Source organism: Cnephaeus nilssonii (genome assembly GCF_951640355.1).
Source record: "Cnephaeus nilssonii genome assembly, chromosome: 3".
Taxonomy (NCBI): Eukaryota; Metazoa; Chordata; class Mammalia; order Chiroptera; family Vespertilionidae; genus Cnephaeus; species Cnephaeus nilssonii.
The window spans coordinates 44775808-44802458 of NC_137074.1; the positions used below are offsets into that span (position 1 = coordinate 44775808).

A 26651-nucleotide genomic window follows, 5' to 3' on the forward strand; every position below is an offset into this window, starting at 1 on the left:
CAGAAACTCCTTTCTTATCTGTTACTGTATGGTTCCACAGTGGTCCCAAGAGGCTAGCGGGAAAGGAATGCTTATCCCCCATCACAGATGGGAAAACTGAATTTCAGTGAGGGGAAAGTGATTTATCCAAGGTCACACACTAGTAATTTGCAGGGTCAAGACTCAAAGGCAATGAGTGTTATAAGCCTTCTCATCAGATTCTGTGGCATTGTGGGGAAGGAGGGAAGGACAGGGTTTAAGATGGAAACGTTTTGAGATGGAATGGTTGAGGTGGTGGTGTCTGGACTGCTTTTGTCCTGCTCTCCCCTCAGCCCAGAACTCCATTAGGTCTCTGCTCAAAGCCTGTTTTGATCCCTCATACACCCCCTCACCTCTGGCGCCTGGCTTTGCTTTGTTTCCCTTTATGCTGCTGACCACTACTTGCCACTATGTGATAGATTTGTTTGTGGATTCTCTTGCCCCCACTAGACTGTAAGTACCCTGAACTCAGGGATTCTTTGTCTCCACTTCATCTGCTGCACCAAGGACGCAACACCTGGCTGTGGCTTAGCTCTGCTGAGGTCCTTTTATTTGCTATTGGACCTTTGTCCTTGGGTTGACCTATCCTAGATGTAGGATGTCAATTCTTTTTAAGCACTAGCTCATCCTGCTCATTTGCATAAGAGTAAACTGTGTCCCAGAAAAGGGGGCATGACTAACTTGAAAGTCTACAACTCAGAGCTGGAGAGCAAGGTTTAGGTCGAGGTTACTTGAATTCCCATCTGTTTTCATTTTCTGTATCACACATTCTCATGGCAATGATATTGCCCCAAAGGGGGTTAAAATTAGTTCTTGGTTGGAAGAAGTCTTACCCTTTTTATGAATGATACATAATTAGGCATACAGTACATAAATAATATATACAGTGTATCTGTAGTATTAAAATTTCATGGGTAGGGGCAGATATTAAGAAGATTAGGAAGATAATGTTTTAAAAAGTTCCTGGAGGCACAGGTAAAAGTGAAAAAGAGATAAAGAAATCTTGCTTATTCTTAGCCTCCACTGAACTCAGGATATAGTAGATATTCAATAAAAACTTACTGAATGGAAACCATAGAAAATATAACCCTCGAGATGAAACGCCTGTATGTGCCTTTTCTCTACTGATGAATCATACAGGGGTTTTATTCAGAAGCAAGTAGAAGCTTTTGAAGGAGAAAAAAAAGAATTCTCATTTCCAGACGTGTCCTCCTCCAATGATCTTTCACTCAGCTTCCAAGGGATTTTTCTGAAACTCAGCTCCTTACCCTGCAGTCATACTAATCTATTGGTAATTCCCCAAACCATGCAAATTCTATTGGGCTTAGGCAGGTTTGCGGAAGCTGTTCTCTGCCTTTTCCTTATTCTTCTATGTCTGTCAGGGCCACCATTTCTGGAACATGTTTGCCCACACCCCAGGCAGACTCAGGTCTGATTGTGCTGTGGCCACACTACGTGTACAGCATTTACTACTTTTCACCATTTGCTTTGTGGCTGTTTCCCATTAGCCAGATGGTCCTCATGGAAAGTAGCTGACCCTTCTGCTTGTCCACCTCTGCCCAGCCCAGAGACTATGGCAGAATAGGCATGCTGATAAAAGATTAAAACAGAGAGAGCAAGAATGAGATGTTTTCTTGCTGTCTCTGTCTTTGCCTCTCTCCTCCCTCTTCTTTCCTTTGGACCAAGGTTCTCTTTATCACAGAGGAACTTAGGGGCTATGGAAGAGAACAAAAGGAACTTCTGGGGGAGGCCTAGATCATGGCTCAGAGAGAGGGGACTGGGAAAGTTTTTTTGTTTTTTTTTAGCAGACCAATTACCTGTAGAGGGAGAGGAGATAGGGAGAAAAGGGCAGAGATTCCTGCTGCCCAGGAAGAAAGATGGTCTATAGGCTAGGGCTGCTGGGCATTTCAACAGCATCAAACACGTGGTACCTAATGGCACAGATCTCTGACTTCATTTTTAATTGTTCCTACCGTCCTTCTTCTAAGCCTCCCTCATCTGATTGGAAAATGTGGCACACAATGGTGATGAATAGTATCATCCCTAGGCCTCACCTCTGCAGGTCCTGTTGTCCGTGTGGAGGATGTAGCCAAAGCGGCAGGAGCAGTAGTAGCCACCAATGTAGTTATGGCAGTAATGGTCGCAGGACAGCTCCTCATCCTCCTGCTCTGTGCACTCGTCCACATCTGTGGGGGCAGACACAGTCTCTCAGTCAGTCAATCCATGTGGGATGATGAAGACAACAGCTAACATTTATAGATCACTTAGTGTAGGCCAGGGGTCCTCAAACTTTTTAAACAGGGGGCCAGTTCACTGTCCCTCAGACCGTTGGAGGGACGGACTATAGTTTAAAAAAAAACTATGAACAAATTCCTATGCACACTGCACATATCTTATTTTGAAGTAAAAAAACAAAACGGCAAAAACACCTGCATGTGGCCCGCGGGCCGTAGTTTGAGGACGCCTGGTGTAGGCTATTCACTATGTTGTGAGATGCTGGCATTTCGTCATTTAATCCTCACATGAAGCCCAGAAGTAGCCAATGTTTCTGTTTACAGGAGGAAACTGGAACTCCGAAAGGTAAGAGACTTACCCAAGATTATAGAGAGCCAGGTTCAAACCCAAGCAACCTGACTTGTGGTGGTACCACTATCTTCTAAGAATAGTGAAAATAGTAAGCAGGACTGTTACTATTCCTATTCAACAGATGATAAGACTGAGAGACTTAGAGGCATTAAGTAACTGACTCCAAGTCACACAGATAGTAAGTGGTGGGGACAGCATGGGCTGGTCCCAGAGCATAGGCTCTTAACTTCTACTCCATTCTGCCTGTCTCTATGTTGCTTATAGGGGCCCAGCCTTGTCCTAAGCACTAGAAATATAAAGATAAAAAGATGTATGTTCTCAATCCAATTTAAAAATTTGGCTCAGCCATCATGGCTCAGTGGATGAACATAGACTTATGAACCAGAAGGTCACAGTTTGATTCCCAGTCAGGGTACATGTCTGGGTTGTGGGCTCAATCCCCAGTGTGGGACATGCAGGAGGCAGCTGATCAATGATTCTCTGTCATCATTTGATGTTTCTATCTCTCTCCCACTCTCCCTTCCTCTCTGAAATTAATAACAATGTGTTGTTGTTGTTTTTTAAAAAATTGAACATACATTTCCCCCAAAAGGATATATAAATGGCCAACAAGCATGTGTAAAGATGCTCCAGGTCACCAGTCAGCAGATGGATAGATATGTGATAGAGCAAATGCAGTAAGACATTCATGGTAGAATCTGTGTGGTGAGTATACAGGTGTTCATTGTAAAGAAGAGAGTACAAGGCACTTTTAATCTTTAGTGAGAAACGGAGACCTGGGGATGAGCCACCCACTTTTCACTTACCCACAGCCATGTAGTGGGCATCGAAGCCTGTGAATCGCTCCTCATCAGAGAAATCTGACTGGAAAGTGATGGACATGAAGGAACCAGGGGAGAGGATCATTTCCTGGCCAGGGGTATGCTCAGTGTCTGTGTTCTCACTGCCACAGAAGATTGCCAGCAACTGGTCTTCAGTTTCTACCTTTGAAGTCAAAGAGAAAGGGAACAAATGAGCAGCTTCGCAAATTAGCTTCTTCAGTAGAAAAGAGGGAGGGGCTTCCCAGGAGTAGACCAAGCAGCCTGGGAAATCCAAAGGGTAGGGATTAGGGATTATGGAATTTAAGGAAAGACACATTACAGCTTAAGTAAAAGTGGCCATCCGATCACTGTTTCATTCATTTTGTTTAGATCCATCGGAAGTAGCTTGATTTTTTTTCATTCCTGTTGACAACCAAATGGCTTTTTTGTTGTTGAAAATAACTCAATGTTAAAATTAAAAAAGAGTTAGATCACCTCACAGATGGATTTTATATGCAACAGAAACTTAGCACATTTCCAAAGAAAAGAAACTTTATATACAATATAAGTCATTCATTGAGCATTCAGTGTGGGCAAAATAGGTGATGGGGATGATGAGAGAAGAATAAAACATAGAGCTGTGCATGTTCCGACTGATGAAAACACACAGAGCTATTATTCAGTGTGACAGGTGGTTTAATGGAAACAAGCACTGGGGATGCACATAGAAGGAGGTGAAATATCCCCATTAGAATGTAAGCTCCAGGACAACAAGACTTTGTTTTCTTTACAGATGTGTCATCAGTGCATGGAACTGGACCTAGCACATAGCAGTTATTTGTTATCAAGATCTCAAAGAACAAGGCCCATTTGGAGAACAATGAGAAGCCAGGTAATCTGTGGAGATTATAGGCAATGCACTTAAAAAGATAGGTGATTTTTTATTTTATTTAATTAGATCATGGTTGACCTTGAATGCCATAATAATAAGTGAGTCTTAATTTTGTGAATAAAGGAAAGACATTGAAAACTGTTGAACAGGAAAGACATGTCATCAGAACTACATTTAATAGGTAGTCTTAATAATACCAAAACTACTGGGATCATCCAGAAATAGTATATTTTTGTGTATGTCTGTACTAAGACTCAGATGTAAAAATTGCCTATTTGCTAAAAGAATTAATTACATTGGAAGAGCCAGAGACCCAAGCAGAGATCTCAAACTGGTTGCCTAACAGTGATTGTGTGTGTTGACTTGGGAAGCACTGTATAGCAGCTGTTTGATATTATTTATTTGACCACAAATGCTTGGCCTACCCATGACTCTATTGTTTACACCTTTCCCCATTCTTGTAAGCCTGTATTTGTACTTGCAACTTCTAGACTGATTTTAGTCAAGATGCATAAGAAAATCTCTCACCAAGAATAGTTTCTGCTGCCTTTCAAAGTCATTAAAGGAAAGTTCTCAAAGGCTGCCTATCTCTAGTAGATTCTAATGAATTCATTGTTTTGTTCATTTAGTTTAGTATGCCAGAGTATCTTGACATTTGACACTTCTGTTTTGAAACTAATGATTTATTTATTTAAAATAAGTGGGAGTTTTAAAGAAAAACAATTTGCCCTGGCAACAAAACACAAGGACAATTAATCGCTAACTTTGGGAATTGAAGTGTAAACAGAAGATGAGATCATGGCTTTGCTATTTATTTCTTTTCTCTGCAGATACTAGCCAAACTTTACCAGACTTATTACTGTAGAATGTGCCTATATGCATGCAGCTGAAATGTCACTTCCTTGAACATCACAGCGGTTTGTTATCTGAGTTTTAAAGATAGCTGAAGTTTTACTTAATTATAATTTAAAAAAAGTAAAACATTTTTTGTTGTTGTAATACTTTTTAAAGTGCTTTATACAAAACGCTTCTTTCTTAGGTGAAACATGCCGACCCTTTGTTAGGATCCAGGGATTGTTATGAACATCAACCATCTTAGGGATATTGCATTGTGTAATGTTGCTTACCCTACCCATAGATCATCCCCAGACTACAGTGCCTTTGTAATTTTTATGTCTTATTTATGTACTGTTTTATTTCCTGTATCTTTATGAGTTTATTAGCTGAAATGTTATAAAATACAAACAAGTTAAACTGCTCTTCTTAGAACTCAATAAAAATAAGACTAAATAGGTTTGGAGTGAGGGCCTGGGAAAGGGCTTCTGCTATGAATGAGTAACTGCATGAGCTGGAGTGCCCTGTTTTGGTGTCCACTGCTTTGGAATAACAGAATCTGTAGTTAGAGGTCCTGACCCCTATTCCTGATCTACAATAAACTGTTATATGGTCAACTCCTCATTAGTTCTCGGTTATCCACCTAATAAAACAGGGGTTTGAAATAGTTGAGTTCTATGTTCTCTTCCAATTTTGATATACTAGTATTCTACCAAATATAATATCCATACATACAGATTCATTCATACATACTAGGAAATGGAAGCACGAGTTTCAACACACACATTGCTTCTTGCTAAAGAACCTGATGGACTTGTTTGTGGTCTGTAACCATATAATACATAAACAATTATCATGAATAGTGATGTCTTGAGCAGTAACACTCCCAGACACAGCAGCCTCCTTCCGGTAATTTGGTACCCCAAGGTCTTTGGGGTCTATAATGCCTGTAGCGTGGACACTTCTAAGTGAAACCAATCAGAAATAATTTGTAAGGAAGAGACCTAATGAAGATCTGTGATAAATAACTTACCTCCTCATATATTCCAGGCTTAGGGACCTTTTTGTGATGGCAGATAAAGTCATCACCTGCAGAGCCACACTATTTTAGAGAATAGGTAAGCATGCCCCAGATGAGACCCATGGGAAATCTGAGCCATATACACCTCTAGAAGCAGGAAAGAAAAGGCCCTGGGACTCTGGGAATTTAGCCTGCAGCTCAGAATAGAATCCTGGTTTATCAGAGGTGGGAGGGAGGGACCTTTCACAGATATTTCAATTGCCCTCCTTCTAGAGGAAACTGAGGTCTAGAGAGGGGAAATGACTTGCTTAAGAGTAGAGAGATAATCACAAGCATTTCCTGAAACCAATTTTGCTTTTGGAACTTTTCTGACCCTGGAGAAAGAAACCCAACAACCCAGAGTGCCCGTGACATAAGACATAGACACTTTGACAAACAACTTTTCTGGTTCAAGGGCCTCTTGAAATCCTATCTTGGGTGCATGAACTATCTCCCAGAGAGGATGTGGCTCAGTGAAAGTTCCAGCTATAACCTAAACAGAGGGGGTCACTGGCCCTAGTTAAGATTTGCAGCTGCTGCTATGAATTGTAATATTCTATAAAAATCATTTATTTCTGAGTACAGGTGGAAGATTGAGCCCTGGCTTTTGTTTGGACTGTCCCAGTTTAGGGCCATCATATTAACAACATGGAGGGAAATGCCTTATCACATGATGACACAAAATTCATAATAATAAGAACCAAGAATTATCTGGTTGGGGATCACAGACTCTTCATTTTTCTATATCTTATTATGGGTAATAATAGGCACTGTAGTCTGGGGATGATCTATGGGTAGGGTAAGCAACATTACACAATGCAATGTCCTTTCAGGCTATTGTTATTTAAGACACTAGCACATGGATGCATGTCCCCAACTTATTTTCTTTCAACTTAATTCAACAATTATTTGTAATCCAAGTGCTGTCTGGACTGTAATGTGGAGAATGCCAAAAATTACTTATTTGTTGCAAGAGTTTCATATGCAAATCCCCTGCTTCTGAGAATGTGAAATTTTGTAGGAGAATAAGTACTCAAATGTATATGTTTTAGGGCATTGTCAGGCTATAGTTATTGCAGTGAAAGATAGAAAGTTCTGGGAATTTAAAAAATGAAAAAAAATCATCCAGCTGAGGGGAATCAGAAAACATTTAGGAAGAAGAAGATGTTCTTTGAGCTGGGGACTGAAAGGTGAGCAGGTAGAGAGGTGAGGGGTAGTAGGGAGAGCATCCAAGCAGAAGGAATTGAACTTCCTGTCTTTCACTGCAGTAACTATAGCCTGACAATGCTCTAACGTGTACACATTTGAGTACTTATCTTATTCTGCTACTAAATTTCACATTCCCAGAAGCATGGGACTTGCATATGAAGCTCATGCAACAAATAAATATATTTTGGCATTCTCCACATTACAGTCCAGACAGAATTTGGAGGTATTCAGAGTCTCAACCACCCCTCCTTTTCAACCAACACCTGACATAGGAAAGGGGTTCTATTGAGGAAAGAAATCTGGAAGGAGAGATCTAAGGAAGAGAAGCCAGAGTCTGTTTTCTATGAATTTTCTACCTTAGTAGAAACAGCATAAAAAACTCCTAGGCAAAACCAGGGCAGGACAGCAGAAATTTTGGCCAAATTTCTGTAGAATGACAGATACAGCTGCTTTCCACATGCCCATAAAGTTATCAGAGTTTATAGACAGCTATCCATTGGTTCCTCGGGGCAATAGATGGAGAAGGTAGCTTGGGAGCAATTGTTCTCATTTTATAGATGAGAAACCTAAAACCCAGATGACCCAAATGAATCAGACAAGGTCATTATTTAGCAAGTGGTGGCTCTGGTCCACAATCGCACCATTCTGATTCCATAGCCAATGACACTCACGCTCCTATGAGGCATGAGACCAACCAACAAGGGCTGTCCTGCAGACCAAATGGCTAGAGGCTTTGCTTGTCATTACTCAAAAGCTACATCGTGGGCCCCTCTGATATCTTCTCTGGGCACTTGAAGAGCTTTACAGAGTTAATTTAGGCAGACATTTAGACTGTGCTTAGCCGAAACCAGTTTGGCTCAGTGGATAGAGTGTCGGCCTGCGGACTTAAGGGTCCCAGGTTCGATTCCGGTCAAGGGCATGTACCTTGGTTGCGGGCACATCCCCAGTAGGGGGTGTGCAAGAGGCAGCTGATCGATGTTTCTAACTCTCTATCCCTCTCTCTTCCTCTCTGTAAAAAATCAATAAAATATATTTTTAGAGTGTGCTTGATTGTCCTCTTGTCGATTATTTGATCTTGGAACTACATTTCCCAGGGTCTTCTTCCCTGTATAGTTCCAGGGTAGTGTTGGCCAAAAGAGGAACTTGTGTGAGTTTAGAATACAACAGTTTTTTACTCTCTGAAGGTTGTTTGTGATCAGATATAGAAATGAACAGATATAGATGTACCCAATAGGTTATAACTGGTCCTCACTCTCTTCAATTTGTATCCAGCTCTTCTTTTTAACTACTGGCTCTGATAACCAGCAAGCCTACCACCAGATGCTTGTAGGTGGACTGACAGGGGTGGTAGCTGCTCAGAGCCAACAGCTTCTCATAGGCTCTCCCATGGGCTCCTCCTTCACAGTCCCATGTTGGTTCCTTAGCTGGGCTTGCTTAATTCTTGGATTCCTCTGCAAATGCCATCATTTCCACCCATTACAGGGTTTTAGGAGAGCTGATTAGTGACCTTTCTGTGGTCCTCCAACTCTGTCTATGAGAAGCTGGGACCATCACTTTCCTAGTTGTTTTTATAATTGTATGAGCTCTAATGCCCATAAATAGTCACTATCTCACAATACTCACAGAGGCTCTGCTTTTCTGACTGCACTCTGGCAGATACTATTATTGGCATCAGGAGTAGGATGCTGCAGTAACCAAAACTAGAACATGTGGCTTTAGTTTGGCTACCAGTGAGGAAACTGCTTCAGGAGGCTTGACAAAAGGTGACCTGAGTCACATAATGGTGAAACAAGTGGCAAAATTTGCCTATGGCAATTAGAAGGTAGAAAAATATATAGTAATAAACTTGTGGGATCTGGCTGAGGCGATCTTATGTAGAATGTTGCAAGTGTCAATATGTGCTTCCAGCTGTATATGGCAAGGTACTTCAGGAAGAAGTAAGTCTTTGGTGTAAAAGCAGAAATTAGAGGAAATACAGAGGGTCCAGAACTAGCTGGGTTGGAAAATAAGACTATTTCTCATCTCTATACTAGCAAAATATTTTAAAAGCAAAAATGGCCTCAGGATAAAAATAATTTCAAAGTTCTGGCTGTAAGACCCTTCATTTAAATGTAGAAGACTTAAGGCAGTGCCTAGTGCTCTCTATTGGCTAGATCAAAGGACACTGAGGAATCTTAAGAACATTGTTCCATAGTACCCTAACATGCTCTTCAAAGGAGAGAAAGAGAGAGAGAGAGAGAGAGAGAGAGAGAGAGAGAGAGAGAGAGAGAGAGAGACCTATTTTGAAAAGAACTGTGGGTGTTGTTTTGGTCTAGAGTGGACTATATTTAAATATATGATGAGACACCCAAATTTTTTTAAAGAGAGATGTACCAACCAGCTTGAACTAGAAATGACTGAGACAATTCAAAATGAAAAGAGGACTCTAGACCTCAAGTTTCAACGAACAGGAAGTAGGTGGAAAGGTCTATTCAGCTACAAAATGTGCCATTTCTTATGAAAAAGGAAGAATGTCTCAGAGGGTGAAGCTGAGAAGCCAGAGGGCAGAGCCAAGAGCCACAGAGAGCAGTGGACTGGGGACCCACTCTCAGGGAGCAGCACTGGGCTGTTTGTTAATCACAACTGGTCTCTGGAGTCAGCAGCATGTGCCTGGCTAGATTTCAGATTACTATGGAGCAGTGACTATGATATGCCTCCCATTCCTCCCATTTTTCAATGGGAATTCTTTGTGGTTATCCTGTGCTGTGTCACCAAGACAAGAAGATATTTGGTTGGTGTAAGTGGATGGGTGAGGAGAGACAGAAGAATTCCTTGGTGTGGATGGAGTTCATGAAGACTTTGGGGGTTAGGGAACAGAGATAGATAATCAATGGGAGAGAGATTGAACGTTTGAGATAAGAATATATCTGCCTTATTTGTTTGTTTGTTTGTTTCTCAAGAGAATGAATTGATTGTGCATTGATTTCAATTTTTTAAGTTTCTTGTTTTTTTTTTGGATGTAACTCCTTATTGAGACTGAATCACGTGGGACCTCATCTTTATGAGTACACCAGTTATTAGATGTTTGGGAAATTACTTCAACTCTGTGTGGTAACTTGAATTGTATTCCCCAAAAAGATATGTTCAAGTCCTAACCCTTGGTCTTGACTTGATCTTATATGGAAATAGATCTTTGCCCGTGTAACTAAAATGACATCATACTGGATTAGGTTGGACCCTAACCCAATAACTGGTGTCCTTATAAGAAGAAGGAAACTTGAACACAGAGGGAAATACTATAAAGACAGAGGCAGAGACTGGAGATACTCTGCCATACCCAGGGAATGTCAAGGAGTACCGAAGCTAGAAGGGGCAAGGATGATTCTTCCCTGGAGCCTTTAGAGGAAGCACAGCCCTGCCAACACCTTGATTTCAGACTTCTAGCCTCCAGAACTATGAGAGAATAAACTTCTATTGTGACAAGCCACTTTGTTTATGGTAGTTTGTTACGCCAGCCCTAGGAAACTAATACACTCTGAATATAGGTTTTCTAATCTGTAAATAGTGCAAATGAGAGTATTTATAGCACAGGAATGTTATAAACATAACATGAGTTAATATATGTAAAGCATTTAGAAAAGTGCCTGAAATACAGTCAGAACTCAATAAATCAGTGAGAAGAACAGGACCACTGAGATCCAGCTCACTGAAGTGACAGCTTTCGGACTCCCAGCTAAGTGGAGTACCGGTGATTTCACTCAGTTGAAAAAGAATTAAGAGACTGGAACTGCCCCTGGATATGTTTTTGTTTCCAGGTTCCACTCCATTCCTAATCTCCCTGAAGCCATTGCACAGACTTCCCTTCTTATGAGATCCCTAAGTTCAGGCTGCTAGAGCAGAAAGGGAACCATGAGATCCCTCACAGCCCAGCATTACCCTTATCTAAGTGTGCACGTGTGCATGTGTGCACGTGTGCATGTGTGTGTGTGTATGTGTGTGTATACTGTATTTCAGAAGCTCTTTTTCTTAATAGCTTCCTTTTTAAAAAAATATATTTTTTATTGATTTCAGAAAGGAAATGAGAGGGAGAGAGAGATAGAAACATCAAGGATGAGAAAAATTACTGATACACTGCATCCTTCAGGCCTCACACTGGGGATCGAGCCCACACCCAGGCGTGTGCCCTTGCTGGGAATTGAACCGTGACCTCCTGGTTCATAGGTCAATGCTCAACCACTGAGCAACACCGGCTGAGCTGTATTTCAGAAGCTCTCGAAAGCCATGTAAGTAAAAATAGCACAGCTGGTGGGTCTAACATTCAAGACAGCCTCATTTGAGAAGGGCTGGAGGTTGGTGCTTTAGTCCTGGCCCAAGTCATGAGGCCATAAAAACAATAACAATAATAATATCAACAACAGTAATAGCAGTCATAATAGTCCCCTTTGTGTGACACTTTCCAGTTGGCAGGATACTTTCACCTTATTTCATTTGCTTGTGATGGCAGTCTTGTGATGGATGCACTTCAGGTAGACACTGTCATTCTGGGCCCAGAGAGGTGATGTGAGTCCCCAAGGCCACACATCCTGGGAGAAGCAGACCTGAGACAAACTCCAGATGCCCAGTCTTCCTGCCCTGGTTCAGTCATTGAAATCAGAGAACCACAGAATATCAGATCGAAAGGACATTAAAAAGGCTATCGAGTTTATCTCTTTCCTTTCTTAGATGGGGAAACTGAGACTCAGGGAAGTGAAGCAACTGGTTCAAAATCACGTGGCCCGCTAATGGCAGAGCCAGGATCAGGGCCCAGGTATACTGAGAATCCCAGCACAGTGTTCTTATTTACTTGTTAGTCAGAGTGAAAACCTGCTAACAGAGCCGGGGGAGCCCCTAACAGGGTATTGTGTGAATGCACCACGTACTGGCACAGTTAACACTGTGGGGGCCTGAGACACAGCTCCCTTACACTCATAGGTCCTTGGAGTCCAAGCCGCCTCCTGCAGCAAGGACTGCCCATTCGCAGGGAGGGCTCTGGACAGAAAAGGGGATGGTCTCCAAGCAGCATGAGCCTGGGAGAAGAAAAGAGCTGGCTGGGGAGGAGTGGCTGGGAGCCTGGGAAGCAGGCATCCTGCAGGTGGGAAACTGGCAGTGCCCACCGGCTCAGTGGGAGTAGATTGGAGGTAGGGGGGATGGGTGGAGGGAGAGTCTGGGAATCCAGGCTGGAAAGGCGGGCCAGGAAGGATTTACACTCTTGTTGGCCTGTGAATGGCTCAGAAGCCCCACCTGACCCCTTCAGTGACTGCAGGCCCATTCACATGCAAATCCCCAGGGAACTAGGAGGCTGCGCCCAGCAGTTGAGGACAGGAAAATTGCTGGAGGACTGCTAAAGACAAAGCCTCGCTGTGTTCTTCCTCCGCTGGGCTGCCTGGTTCAAGGTGAGTCACAGTCTGGACTGGAGTGAAAGTACTGATTAAGTAAGTGCTGAGTGGACAGAGGGGCCTGCCAGGGGCCAGTGTCACCCAGCAGTTCTAGGAATGTGTGAGCTGGTTTTGTCCTCTGCCACTGCCCAGGCCCCTGCCCCACCCTAGCCCAAATACACTGCCTCAAATTTTCCCATGCAGAGAGCTGGAAGAAGAACCAAACAGCCTGGGTTCTGGTCACTGACCTGCCACTCACTCATGTGTCATTTTAACCTTCCTGGGCAATGGTGTGCGGGGAGCCAGCTTGTACCAGCTTAATTATAGGAGCCAACGGCCAACTTTTCAACGTTTTTTTGTGACCCTGTTGTTAAATACAGCCGTCATGAAAAATCAAGTTTCATAAACTTACATATAAGTTATATATATCAAAACCAAATTATATAAAAACTCATCACCTACTAACTATTTTAGCATTTACTATTATCGATGCTCTTGAGATATTATGTCTAGTATATGAGTGGTGAGTGGTGGGCTATTGTGCATCTCTTCTTCCCTCCCAACCCAGATCCAGCTGTTAATCATTTACGAACACACACTATGTTCAGGCTGAGTTTTCACAAACATACAAGGTGGACATTAGTTCTGTCCTCTAAGAGTCAAGAGGTCAAATGAAAAAGTTGGTGTGAAAGCAGCTTGTCAAGTCTGCCACTGCCTGTCAGCATTTAGCAGGGACCCTATTTCCCAGCCCCCTGTGGCCAGCACCTCTCTCTTCATTTCCCATCCCTGTCTCTCTGCTCCAGACACACTGCCATCCCTGCTGTTCTTCAAACACACCCAGCCTTTGCACTGGCTGTTCTCTCCGATGGGAATGCTTTTCCCCAGAAAGCTGCATGGCTAACTTTCTCAGTTTCTTCAAGTCTTTGCTCAGATGTCACCCCTTCAATGAGGACTAACCTGACCAACATATTTCAATCATAACCCCCACCCTGGCTCACAGGGCCCCTCTTTACCCTGCTCTATTTCATTGCCTATCACCTTATGACTCACTATATAATGTACTTATGGATTACATCCAATGTTCATTGTCTGTTTCCCCCAGTGCAATGTCAGTACCCTGCGGGCAGGGATTTTTGTCTGTTTTAATTATTGCTATACCTCAAGCTCTGGTAAATAGTGGGCATTCAAGAAATACATGTGTCAAATAAATGGATATGTCCTGTTCCCTAACTTTTTCCTTTATGAATGAGCACACTAAAGTAAATTCAACTTCACTTTTTACTAAGACGTATCTGAGAGCTCTCGTGTACACAGATTTGCACACCAGGTGTGTCCATACCCCGGGGCACACCCCCTTCAAACTTCCCCACACTTGAGCACATTCTCTGCCCCAGCACTGCGACCTTCCTTCTGCTTTCCATCACCCATAGCCTGTGCTGTTTGCACTTCCTGCATAAAATAAGTTTGTTTTTCACACTTTTCTGAAGCTCATTTTCACCTTTTGATTCTCCTGAATCAGCTAGAATTGGTGTTTGGGAGTTGGTACCTCAGTAGTGAAAAAATTGCACCAGGGAGTACAATTAAAATTCACGAGAGACATTTATCCATTTCTCATTCTCTTTTCTTTCAGGATCCAAGGCCTCCTGTCCACTCCCACAGAATTAGCAGAGCTACTGCAGTAACTGGGGTCAGCCACAGCCTGAAGGTCGAGTAAACACAGAGCTTTGCACAGAAATTAGGGGCGGGGGTCAGAGCAGGGCCACAGAGGGACTCATCTCTCAGTTATGCAGCAGGATGCGAACTGACCAATGAGGCCTGGGGAAGTGGGCGGTGGACTGGGAGGTGCAGACCATCAGGACTGAAAGGGCTTGCAAAGGCCAGCTAGTCCAATTTTCTCACTGGACAAATGGGGAAACTGAGGACCAAAGCAGAGAGGCGACTTGCCCAATGTCTCAGCAGAAGTCAGTGGCTGATTTCTAGACCAGAGTCCTTTCCTTTATGCTCACCATCAAGAGACATATGCCTTTTTTGTTCTGCCCCAGGACTGTGCTCACTGCTGGGGAAAAACACGGACATGGGCCCTGAACTTATGAGGCTGATAGTCTAGTGGAATGACCTTGAGTTCACCACTAGAACTTGTGTACCACAAACAGATAAATTGAGCATTTCTCAGCTTTCATAGCTCAGACTCCATTTCCAATTATTATTTTGTAAAACATTTTTTCTCTCAAAATCAGGATAAAAGAGTTCTTTAACAAAATCTAGACAACACAGAATCCTCAAGGTTCTTTCATTTTACTAAATAACCCTGACAGTCAGTGTTGTCTTAGAAAAAAATGCATAGCCAGGAATCATATCAAGGTCCCTACCAGGATAAAGCTTGTTCTGAGAGGGACTGAGTGAAGATAAAAATCATGACTTGGAAGTAAGAAGACCAAGAATTGAGACTTGGCTTTCTATGGAGACTTGGACAAATCCATCTAAGTTTTTTTTTTTTTTTTGCTCAGTTTTCTTTTCTTTAAATTAGGTATAATACTCCCTGCTCTTCCTTTTCCATTAGAATAAAGTGAGGCAATAGTTTAGAATCTGCCATAAGTTCGTGTTGCTGCAGGTAAACACACATGAGAAATAGCCTCCTGCACTTATACAGGTCTTTCAAAGTACCTTTCTATAAATTGCCTGACAAGAGCAAGGTCATGGATAGCTAACTAGTGGTAGAGATGAGAAAACTGATATTTATTGAGCATCCACTGATACCAGCAGGCATTTTGTTACTCATACTATTGCCATCATTACCACTGTAATAATATTTATTGAGCAAATCACAGATGTCTAGGACATACATCATTAAAGCATTGATCTCATTTGGCATTCCCAAGAAGCCGATGAGATAGGCATTGTTATTATTATCCACATTTACAATAAGAGGTGGAAGCAGGGCCTGACCCCAGTTCTGATGGATTCTAAAGCCTGATTTTTGAACCCTTGAGCATGACTGCCTTTTACAGTGTTGATTCCACTTACAGCCATTATCTCATTTAAACCTTCCCACAACCTTTGAGAAAAGTACTGCATATCATTATAAACTTCTTTTTCTTTTACTGATGATAAAATCAATTCTTAGATTGAGAAGCTTAGGGAAATGCACTATTGAATTCTTATTTACCCTACAAGACTTATCTCAAGCATTAACTATTTCCAAAGCCTTTCCTGAGCACCCAGAAATGACCACTCCCCAACCTATATACTGCCTTATACTACATGTGTTAATTGCCTAGTTTTACTTTATTAATTATGTACTTGTCTCATAAGAATTCCTTGAGGACAGGTAATCATCTTTGTGGACCCTGCCTTTAGTGCAGTGTTCAGTTTATGGAAAGTTTTCAATGCTCAAGTGTGGGGGAGTTTCAATAAGATTCTTGGACTTCATTCCATAGATGGTGGGGAGACATTGAAAGATTTTGAGATGGCACAATCAAAGCAATGCTTTTCCTTTGGACACATATAGAGGGTGGAGTGGATGAGGAGAGACTGACAGCTGGTAGACATCTAGGAGGCTATTGCAATAGGCTAGGTGGGAAGAATAAGAATTGGAACTAAGTGGCTAACAGTGGAAAGAATGGAAGAAAAGCTGAATACATCAAGGATATAGAGTTAACAGAGAAACAGTGGTGTTACATCACATGAGCATTTAACAGATGCCAATTGAGCTATTTGCACTCAATGAGTAACAGAGAGAAGGGAATAAAAGCTGCATGCAGGTTTTTATTGTCTACCTTTCCAATGAACAGATGTCATGTAGTGAAGTTGAAAATAGGATGTGTGCATATGCTGTCCCTTTGGTGGTTCTGATTTCTAAGTATCTCCTTCAGTAACAATAGCTCCAGGGCTCCTTTCTAAGCACAAGTTGACCACTTCATCTGATGCTCAACCAAAGGAACTGTAATTTGTTGCATTTATGAGAAAAAAGTCCCTTCTGGATATAAGACAGTGCTCTACTATATTTAAGAGGTTGAATAAGTTTGACTATGGACAATGTTTGCCTTACATTGTACTTATATTACATTACACTTAAAAAAAAAAAAACCCTAAGCATCTGCAATATGGAACTCCATTGCCATTTATTTATTTATTTATTTTAAAGAAGAAAGAGACTGAAAATCTTGAGATATAAATTTTGGTCCCAGTGTGACCTTGGCCAATAAATTACCCTTCCCTAGGCTTTTATCATAATGATGATAGAATTGAACTATGATTTTTGAAGTCTTAGCTACATATATATGAGGGCTACATTGGCCTTAGAGACCATCTTGTTGAAGTTCCTATATTTCAGTGTCCCCCTCTAGAAGTAGTCACTTGCCCATGGTTTACCTAGTTAGAAGAGAAAGGCCACAAGAATCCAGGCCTACCGACTCCCTGGCCAGCATCTGTGCTCTGACCTCACCTGCAACATTAACCAGCTGTGATTTGTATGCCTCATCTGTGCACTGCAGGAATCCTCACATTGCAGACACATTCCAAGGAAGCAGATGCTGTTGTGCAGATGTGTATGCATTTTGAAGACCAAGGACTGCGGGAAATCAGGTCGGGGAGAAGAATTTCCTAAAATGGGAGCATCTGGACTGCAGCCTTGTGGTCCTGCTCTTCTGTAAGATACTGATATGCAGTGTCAGCAGTGTGGTCATCATCACCCTGATGGGTCAGGGTGGGAAGGGTGGTCTGTGGGTTTGGGCTATGCTGAAAAGGGTTCTTATGAACTTGTGGGTTCTTTAAACCCACTTCAAAGTCTACCAAGGCAATTTAGTCACAGAGTGATAAAGCCTCAAAACAGGGCATATTGTATGAGCATTTAACATCCCTGGATAGAAATCATCAAATGGAAATCAGTGATATTTAAAACTGCTTTAAAAAGGACAGCACTGGCATGATATGTTTACAAGTTTTCTTTAAATGACATGTCACTAAGGCATCCCCAGCAGACTGTAGGCTCTTAATGGAGTGCTTATGGCCATGGAACCTTGAGAAGTGGCCGTCATAACATACCATTATTGGTTTCTGGCATTATTCTAACCAGGAAATTAAGGGTTTGGTGGGATCATCTGGAAAGTTCTGGCAAGGAGAATTAGGATTAGAATTCTGGAATTTAAGGGACTTTAGTGATCATCTCATCTCACCCCTTCATGGACCAGATGAAAAAAAACACACAATAGAATTTTGGAGAGGATGTTGACTCATCCAGGGGTGGTGTGGCATGCTCATACTCATGCAGATGGAAAGCAAAGAGCCTCCTTCTCATTAGTAGCCAGGAAAGACACATATTCTGGGGTCGAAGGTTGGAGGGCAATTAGAAAAAGTGAATGGGTTTCAACTATATGTGGAAGGCTTTTGGGTTGGTGAGTTCAGCGGCCAGAGTACTAGCCTTGTCCCTGAATTATGAGCTTCAGTCACCTCTTCTGTCCAATGGAAACATAAGCAACAGTCAATAATTCCCAAAAGGTGTGAACTTCAGGGTGACCAAGGAGAATGAGTGAGCAGAGTGAGCTTCGGAGCCACCTTCACTCTGAGCAGCCCCACTTCTGTTTTCTCTATCGGCTGACTAGAAGATTTCTTAGAAGAAAACGTTCATTGGGACATAATATTTGAGAAACAACAAGTATTGCATGGGACTAGATGAGTGTCCAGAGGGCCTCAGCAGCCTGATATTCTGTGAGTTCTTGGCTCCAGGAGAGGAACTCTGCAAGGCATGTGTGGCCAAGGGCACAGGACCTGTCTCCATATGAGCACCAATTGTCAGCTGACCAGGGCACAGTGTCCTGCAAAGGAAGGCCTGCTCAGGCCTCATGGCTGCTGGAGCCTCTGCAGGGAGGCTAATGCTGGTCCTGGTTGGCATTCTAGAAGGGAGTCAGGTGGACAAATGCAAGTAGAGAAATGCGTCTTGCCCTCTCTGCCCAATGTGTTAATTCCTTCCTCCAAAGATTTAGAAAAATGTGTTTGGGTCAGAGCTTCAAGGACTGCAGGGCACTTCAGGTAGGCAGCTCAGTTTCTGCATTGTCTCAAGCAGACCGATCTTTAGTTACAAGTCTGATTTTGGAGCAAAGAGAGTATTACAAGATTTTCTTGTCCACTCCCAATCATTTGGAAATTAATGGCAGATATGGGACTAGAACAGGCATTTCCTGAAACCCAGGCAAGGACCCAAGATTATGCTGTCTTTCCAGAGGTTTAGTTCCATCTCCTTGGGCTTTCAGAAAGGTGTTTAACCTTCCTGGATGGAAACCATTAATCAATTTCCAACATATTCTCCAGCCAGAAAGGTCAAGCTTTGGGTAGAAATGTATTCCAGTGTCCTTAATTCATTGTCAGAAAGGTCTTCAGATTCTAATGTTGCCCTTGAACAGTACTTTGTCATTTTTCCCCCCTACAAAGCGCAGCTGATGTCAGCTCCTTAATCTGCTTTGCCAGGAGACTGAATTTATTTGGGGCAAAGGAATAAGTTAAATCCTCTATTGTGTGTTTATCATCTTGATAAAGGAGTCCTAACAAGGTCAAACCTGGCATCTGTCTGAATAAGAGGAAAACTTGTGAGAAATGATTGCTCAATGCATATCAACCAAGAATAAATTCTAGGGGTAGAGAAGGGGGAATAATGAAAATAAGTCATTGTTACAGTTAAAGAAAAAAAATCTGTAATTTTTATGGTTGTGAGGCTTCAGCTACCAATAAAAGCAAGTGTTCTCACTGAGAAAATTTCTAGATGGTTGGCATGTTTGAAAGTAGAGGAAAAAAGCAGTTAGGAAGTTCACATCTAGCTTTGTCTAAATCTATGGAACATACTGTCTTATTTAGCCAATGTTTGGTCACTTTCCTTCTGGTGACATTCACTTTCCAACCCAAACATTCAAGACTATCTTGGTTTTATGACCAGTATTAGTTGGGGAATTGGGCTGGGGGATTCTGCTAACCTAATGCCCCTACCCATAATCTATCTTCTCTTGGGGTTTGGTTCTGGCAGAGGCTAGATTATATCCTAAAGGACATAATTATCCAGTTTGTCAGAAATTTCAATTTAGGATGATGCACTGGGGTCTTGGTGAACAGCCCCTGCCTGAGAGGTTGGCTCCATTTGTCAGCCTCCCATTGTCATTACTCTTTTCCATCTTGTGCAGTGGCTATTTTCTGGGCTCATCTTTCTTTGTAAGGGACCAGATCTTTTGTATCCCTAAATTCTCATGGTCCCTAGCACAAAACATTCAAAGAGGGGCAGCATCCCCTAGAGCAGTGGTTCTCAAATGAGGAGATTTTGCCTCTCTGGGGGTATTGGCAAGATCTGGAGACATTTTTGGTGCTCAAAACTCAAGAGGGAAGTGCTATTGGCATCTAGTGAGTAGAAGCCAGGGACGATGTTAAAAATTGTATAATTCTCAAGACAGCTTTCCTCAACAATGAATGATCTGGCTCCAAATGTCAATATTTAGAAACTTTGCCATGGAGTAACAATTTTGGAAGCTTTTATAGTCACAAAACCTTTGTTGCAAGTAATATTTTTGATGCAGACCCAACATAAATGATAAGCAACATCCAGCAATTAAAATGAGTTTAAACAGGGTAGGAGTTCACAGCCCCACTTACCAGGCTCCCCCTGCTTCTAGTGGCCTTGTAACCCCCTGCAGCATCCTGGGGCTCAGTGGATCACAGCTTGTATAGCCAAAAAAGCATAGGATTGACAGTCACAACACATGGGTTTAGATCCTTGTTTTGCCACTTTCTAGCTATACAACTTTGGGTGAGTTGCTTTACCTTCTTGGATTTTTTCTTGGCCTATTAAATGGGATAGTAGTACCTGCCTCATAGGATTGTTTTAAAGGTTGAATAAGATTATAAGTGTAAAAGCACCTTGCAAACTCACTACTTTGTTGTTGATCAAACATCCTGGCTAATACAAGGCTAACTCTTGATGAATTATTGGTTCTGGAAAAATGAGTCTACAATAATCCTAACAATATGCTAAGTCTGCTCTAGAGTGGTTTGATGAAAACCTCTTCCAGGAAGTCAGAGAAAGTTTAGAAAGCAGGTTCTCATCTTTTCAAATCAGATACAACCTTAATAAACTCTATCTCTCAGAAGTACTCCAATCATATTTTTTCATTTAAATTAAAAAAGAAAGAAAAAATTTTAAATGAAAAAATATGATTGGAGTACTTCTAGAAAGAAAGAAAGAAAGAAGTTCTCCAACCTTTCTTAGCCTCACTTTTAAAGAACAGCTTCTCATCCATGGTCTTATTTGTGGGCTCTCTCTAAATTCCAGGGAATATTGTGTTGATTATTTCCTGTCCCTCATCCATGTGTTTTTTTCTTTACATTCCCCTCTAATAGTGACCCCCACCCTTGCCTATACCCTTTGCTGATAAAATACAAACTCCTTAGCATCACATTCAAGGCCCCTCAGAATCTCTTCCCAATCTAACCTTCCACTCTCACCTCCAACTGTCTGCTACTGGATGTCCTACACTCCCCAAAACACTTGATTATTACTTAGGGAACTAGGCAATGCCTTCTAGTGCCTCAGATTTTGACATACTTATGGATGTGTTTCAGTCTGATTAATGCTTATACTGGGGTCCCTCCCCTTTTCTGCTCTTGTGAATTAAAAGTGACCTTGGAGTAGAGGTGAGTGAAAACATTAAAGACTTTGAGAACAGAAATAAAAAGATGAAGCTGTGTTTGACTGAGTTACACTTTGCCAACCTCAGTTTTCTTCATGGTCCTTTCTCGGTTTGTGTACTCATCCTGCACCTAGAGTGCCACTCACACCTTCATGCATGTTGTAACCTGTGTGTCTCCCTCACTGGACTGTCAGCATGGGAGTAAGCACAACATCTAATTCACCTAGGCTTCCCCAACTCCCAGCAGATTCCCCGGTAGACATCCTGGCCCAGTTAGGGAATATCAGGGGTCTCACCTTCACATAGTCATATTCACAAAGATAGGAGGATTCCAAGTTGAAGTGCATGAAGTAAAGCTTGATCCGAAATCCTTCTGGAACAGTGATATTCCAAGTCACTCTTGAATCACTCGGGTAGGAGTCTGGATAGCCAGGCGACTGAATCTGGCCAAACATATTGTTAAGCTCCACAGTGTGGGCCAAAGCCTTCCACAAGGAGAAGCACAAAGCATGATAAAGAGGGAGCCACCTAAAAGACATAAATGGATCACCTTAAATTCATGGACACAGTTGCTCACCATTTAACTAAGTCAGCAGCCCAGAGATCAAGTTCTCAGCATATCTCAGCCACTGACTTCTGCCTTTATTCCTCCCCTGTGGGCCTTGCTTACCCAGTCTAGAATACAGAAAATGGTAACTCAGTGATTTCTAAGGTTTCTGTCAATTGTGCTCTTTTGAAGATTTGATAATGGTATTAAACTTTCCCAGCAAATACCACATTTGGGACTCTGACACACATAGTTTTTCTGTTGAAAATGTAAATTGCATAATCAGGTAAAAGTTGTTATCATTTCTTCAGCTCAACTTCATTTAAGAATCTTAACCTCTTCTGTTTTCTAAAATGTAATAGTAACATAGTAATCTTGGGATGAGATTTGTACTCAAGGATGGGATCTGCAGTACCTTATACAAATTTAACAAAATTAATCAAGATATGCAAAATTTTGAATTAAGAAAGACTCAGTAAAACATTTTTTTTCCCTCTTGGTAAGTGTTCTTATAAAATGATCAAAACCCTACAATTTATTTCCAGCTGTAGGAATAAAAAAGGATGACTATTAAAAGAGTTGGATAAAGGGCAAGGAAAACTCAATAAAACTTACAGAACACACCCAATGTGACTGATGCAATAGAGGCAGAATGTTCAAGGCTGGTTAAAACCCTCATGGTCAATCTACACCACACCAAGCATCTAATAGATTGATCCCTCCCCTACCCAAGCAAGACCTAAGGACCTTGAATTCAAACATCCTAAACTTGGCTCATCAACTTCCCCCATAAGTACTATTTATTCTGCTTCCCATGGTCAATTGATATAAACGTTCTTATATGGAATACTAGAGGCCCAGTGCATGAAATTCGTGCATGGGGGAGGGTTCCTCAGCCCAGCCTGCACCCTCTCGCAATCCAGGACCCCTCAAGGGATGTCTGACTGCCAGTTTAGGCCCAATCCTGTAGGGCCTAAACCACAGTCAGACATCCCTCTCACAATCCGGGACTGCTGGCTCCTAACCGCTGGCCTGACTGCCTGCCTGATTGCCCCTAACCACTCTGCCTGCCTGATGCCCCTAACTGCTCACCTGCCTGTCTCATTGCCCCTAACCACCTCTGTCTGCCTGTATGATCGACCCTAACCACTCTGCCTGCATGCCTCATCGTCCCCAACTGCTTGCCTGCCTGCCTGATCACCCCTAACCACTCTGCCTGCCTGCCTGATGCCCCTAACTGCCCATCTGCCTGCCTGATTGCCCCTAACCACCTCTGTCTGCTTGTATGATCGACCCTAACCACTCTGCCTGCATGCCTCATCGTCCCCAACTGCTTGCCTGCCTGCCTGATCACCCCTAACCACTCTGCCTGCCTGCCTGATGCCCCTAACTGCCCATCTGCCTGCCTGATTGCCCCTAACCACTCTGCCTGCCTGCCTCATTGCCCCTAACTGCTCATCTGCCTGCCTGATCACCCCTAACCACTCTGCCTGCCAGCCTGATTGCCCCTAAATGCTTGCCTGCCTGCTTGATTGCCCCTAACTGCCTCTGCCTCGGCCCCTGCCACTGTGGCTTCGTCTGGAAGGTCGTTCAGCTGTCCAGTCTAATTAGCATATCACACTTTTATTATTATAGATTGCTATTGCATCCTAAGTGGTCTCCCTGCCCCCATTTCATACTATTCAGCAATCTTCCTCCAAGGTTGATTTACTAATACACAGATGTTGACCATGCTGTGCCACTGTGCCTGCAGGGTAAAGCATCTGCTCCCGGGTTGGCTGATGATCCCTTTTTGATCTAGTGCTGATCTGCCTGTCCAACTTCATCTCAGTGCCAGCCATACTTTGGCATGCCATGCCCACCCATAACTCGGCCTTCTTCCATATGCCATAATCATTCCCACCTAATTGTCTTGTTTCTCCTCCATCATCCAGTTTAAAGCTTCCAATGCTATAGAGTATCTTTCACTCCATTGAACACATATCACACTGTACTGCTTTAGGGGAACAGCCCCTGAAGTTTGATGTATTGGGGTTCAAATCCCAATTTTTCTGCTTACTGGCCATGAAATCTTGGGTAATTAGTCTCTCTGAGCTCCAGTTTCCTCATATGAAAATGGGGATTATTATCTCTAATTAAAGAACTCACATGAGCATTCAAGGTTATGTATATAAAGGACCTGGTGTAGAGCCTAATATATAATCGATGATGACTGACTGACTGACTGACTGAATGAATGAATGAATGAATGAAATGGGGCCACAGTCTTATACAGCCCCAAAAGTCAATTCTGGGAAATTATACCAGCATTTTAGGATTAATAATTATATCTTTTCTAGTCAAAAAACTGTTTTTCCCAACCCTCTGTCCCATATGTACAGATGCATATATGTGTATATATGCATATGCATGAATTTTTGAATCTATATACATAGCTTTCTCATGATATTTACATAAAAGGTAAATAGGTAAGTGCAAATAGGAGTAGAAGGCTATCAGTAGGGTGCTAGCAGTGGTTATCACTGACGTGGGAATATGAGTGTTTTTAATTTTATTTTTGTGTATACAAAATGTTCAAATTTGTCTTGAAGGACCTATACTATCTTTTTTTCAATAAAAAGAAAACAATAAAATTACTTAAATTTTTTCCAAGGCCCTTACAATAGCAACATGTGAGATACAACTAAGGAAGCAAATTATTTTAATCCAATTGCCAGGGTCAACATTTTTTTAAACCAATCTGTTGGAGGAAGGGCCACAGAGGCAGAGAGAAGGAAAGCATTAGTTCAAGTCTCCATGATTTCATAGGAAAGCTGAGTCCAGAAACTCTCACTCACAGGGCCCAGGCAGCGCTACATTCAAGGGAGGAAATATACCCACGTCAGCAGGACAGGGAGTTCTGCTGCAGTGCTGCTTGGGAAGGGGAGAGTGCTGGTCCTGGGGCAGAAGAACTAGGTTTCAGTTCAGACTTTTACTTCAATTATCTGACCAATCTTGGGAAAGTCATGTTAGGTTTCTGTCTCTTCATCCAGTTGGTGATAATAATGACTTCCTACAGGGCTGCTTTCAGAAAAAAGGCGGTTGGAAAGTGCTTTGTTAACTGCTCAGCCCTAGGCAAACATTAGTTATGATTACTCCATCATGCTGCTTCCCGAAAAACAGGGGGGTTAGGAGTGAGCGTTGGCTCCCAAATCGGACTTCCCTGCAATAGCCACATCCAGATTGTGCAAGGCTCAAAGGTCAACTTTCTCTATGGCTGCTTTTTCCAGACCACATGGAGGAGACTCAGCCTCCTACTGCGGGGCTGTCAAGGGCCGGCTGCTGACAGCCCAGAAGCCCAGGACCATGTGGGGTAGACAACTGTTTAGTGTGGGAGGAAGGCCTGCGAAGCTTTCTGTTCTATTCTGTTTGCATCTCAAAACAGTTGAACATATGAAACAAATATCTTCTTGCACATAATGGGCTTGAGCATATGTTTGCTTGCTTTAGGGCCTGCAAATCAGGCTTTCATTCCCCATCACATTCTCTGAGTGTTTTTGGCTTCTTATACACCAGGCACCGGCTGTACAATTCCTGACACCTGCTATCTATATTCTAGCTAATCAAAAAAGTTGAGCTACATTTGCTTGAAATGTCAAAAGTAATGTCGAAAACTGGGATTTCAGAGGCTCCAGTGTGGGAGCAGGCCATCAGGAAGGATAAAAATGCCTGTGTAGATCAGTGATGGTGCAATGAGTAGTAATTTCTATCCTCTCCATTCACTCCCCTCACTTCAACCCACACTACATCCAGACTGTCTCTGAGTAGAAGAGTTGAAAGGGTCTGCATAGATCCCCTTGACAACACCCTTAGTTGACAGGTGATGAAAAGGATACCCAAAGAGGTGACATGTCATAGCCAATACCATATGGCGAATTAGCTTCAACAGAAGAAGGGAATAACCGAAGCTCACAGAGGAAGCTGGGTCCATGCCCATATGCCCAGGCATCTGGCCAAAGCAATTAATCCTGTGAAAAATAATTCAAAAACCCATGGCTTTATGTGAAAATTTTTGAAAAAGATACTAATACCAAAGCCCCTCCCCCAACAGATTCTAGTTTAATTGGTCTAGAGTGAGGGCCAGTCCTCAGCACTTTGAAGTATTACAGATGATGCTAATGTGCAGGAGGACTGGGAGATGCCAGTGTAGAATGTTACTTGATTGAGAGTCTGGTAGAATAAGGTAGAAAAAAAAATCCCAAGTCCTGGAGTTGAAGCCCAAAGACCCAAGTTTAAGTCTGAGCCTTCCAAATCATCCATGTGGCTTTGGGTAAATTGTTAACTGCTTTTATGGTCACTATTTCCATAAATCCTTACCTTATCCAAAAATCTGAAAACCAGAAGAGACAATGCCCATAAAAGGGTTTTTTAAAACTCTGAAGTGCCCTTCTATATGAGGCAAGACTTTTGGAAAACTTCTAGTGGAGCACTTTTCTGTAGTATTTGTGCTATTTCACAACTGAATGCAATTCAGCCAATATTTATTGAATGCCTAACAGGAAACAGATATTATGCTGAATACTGGGCATACAAATACAAAAAAATTCAATATCTTAAGAGACATTCAGTCTTGGAAGAGGAGGTGGGCATTTAAACAAGGAGATGTTACA

The 26651-nt window shown here is 42.3% G+C and overlaps 1 protein-coding gene across 3 annotated transcripts in view; it reads right to left on the reverse strand.

Moving 5' to 3' along the window:
* MASP1 (MBL associated serine protease 1) overlaps window positions 1-26651 on the reverse strand; it is a gene marked incomplete at both ends in the record, with an annotated part of 58605 nt that overhangs the window by 30350 nt on the left and 1604 nt on the right. For 2 of the 3 annotated variants that reach the window (XM_079763324.1, XM_079763323.1), the window contains 3 exons: window positions 2073-2204; window positions 3411-3588; window positions 21752-21983. In XM_079763324.1, the coding sequence (XP_079619450.1) occupies window positions 2073-2204; window positions 3411-3588; window positions 21752-21983 (542 nt within the window). Of the gene's footprint in view, window positions 1-2072; window positions 2205-3410; window positions 3589-21751; window positions 21995-26651 lie in introns of those variants that run through there. The other variant, XM_079763322.1, reaches the window with a different exon arrangement.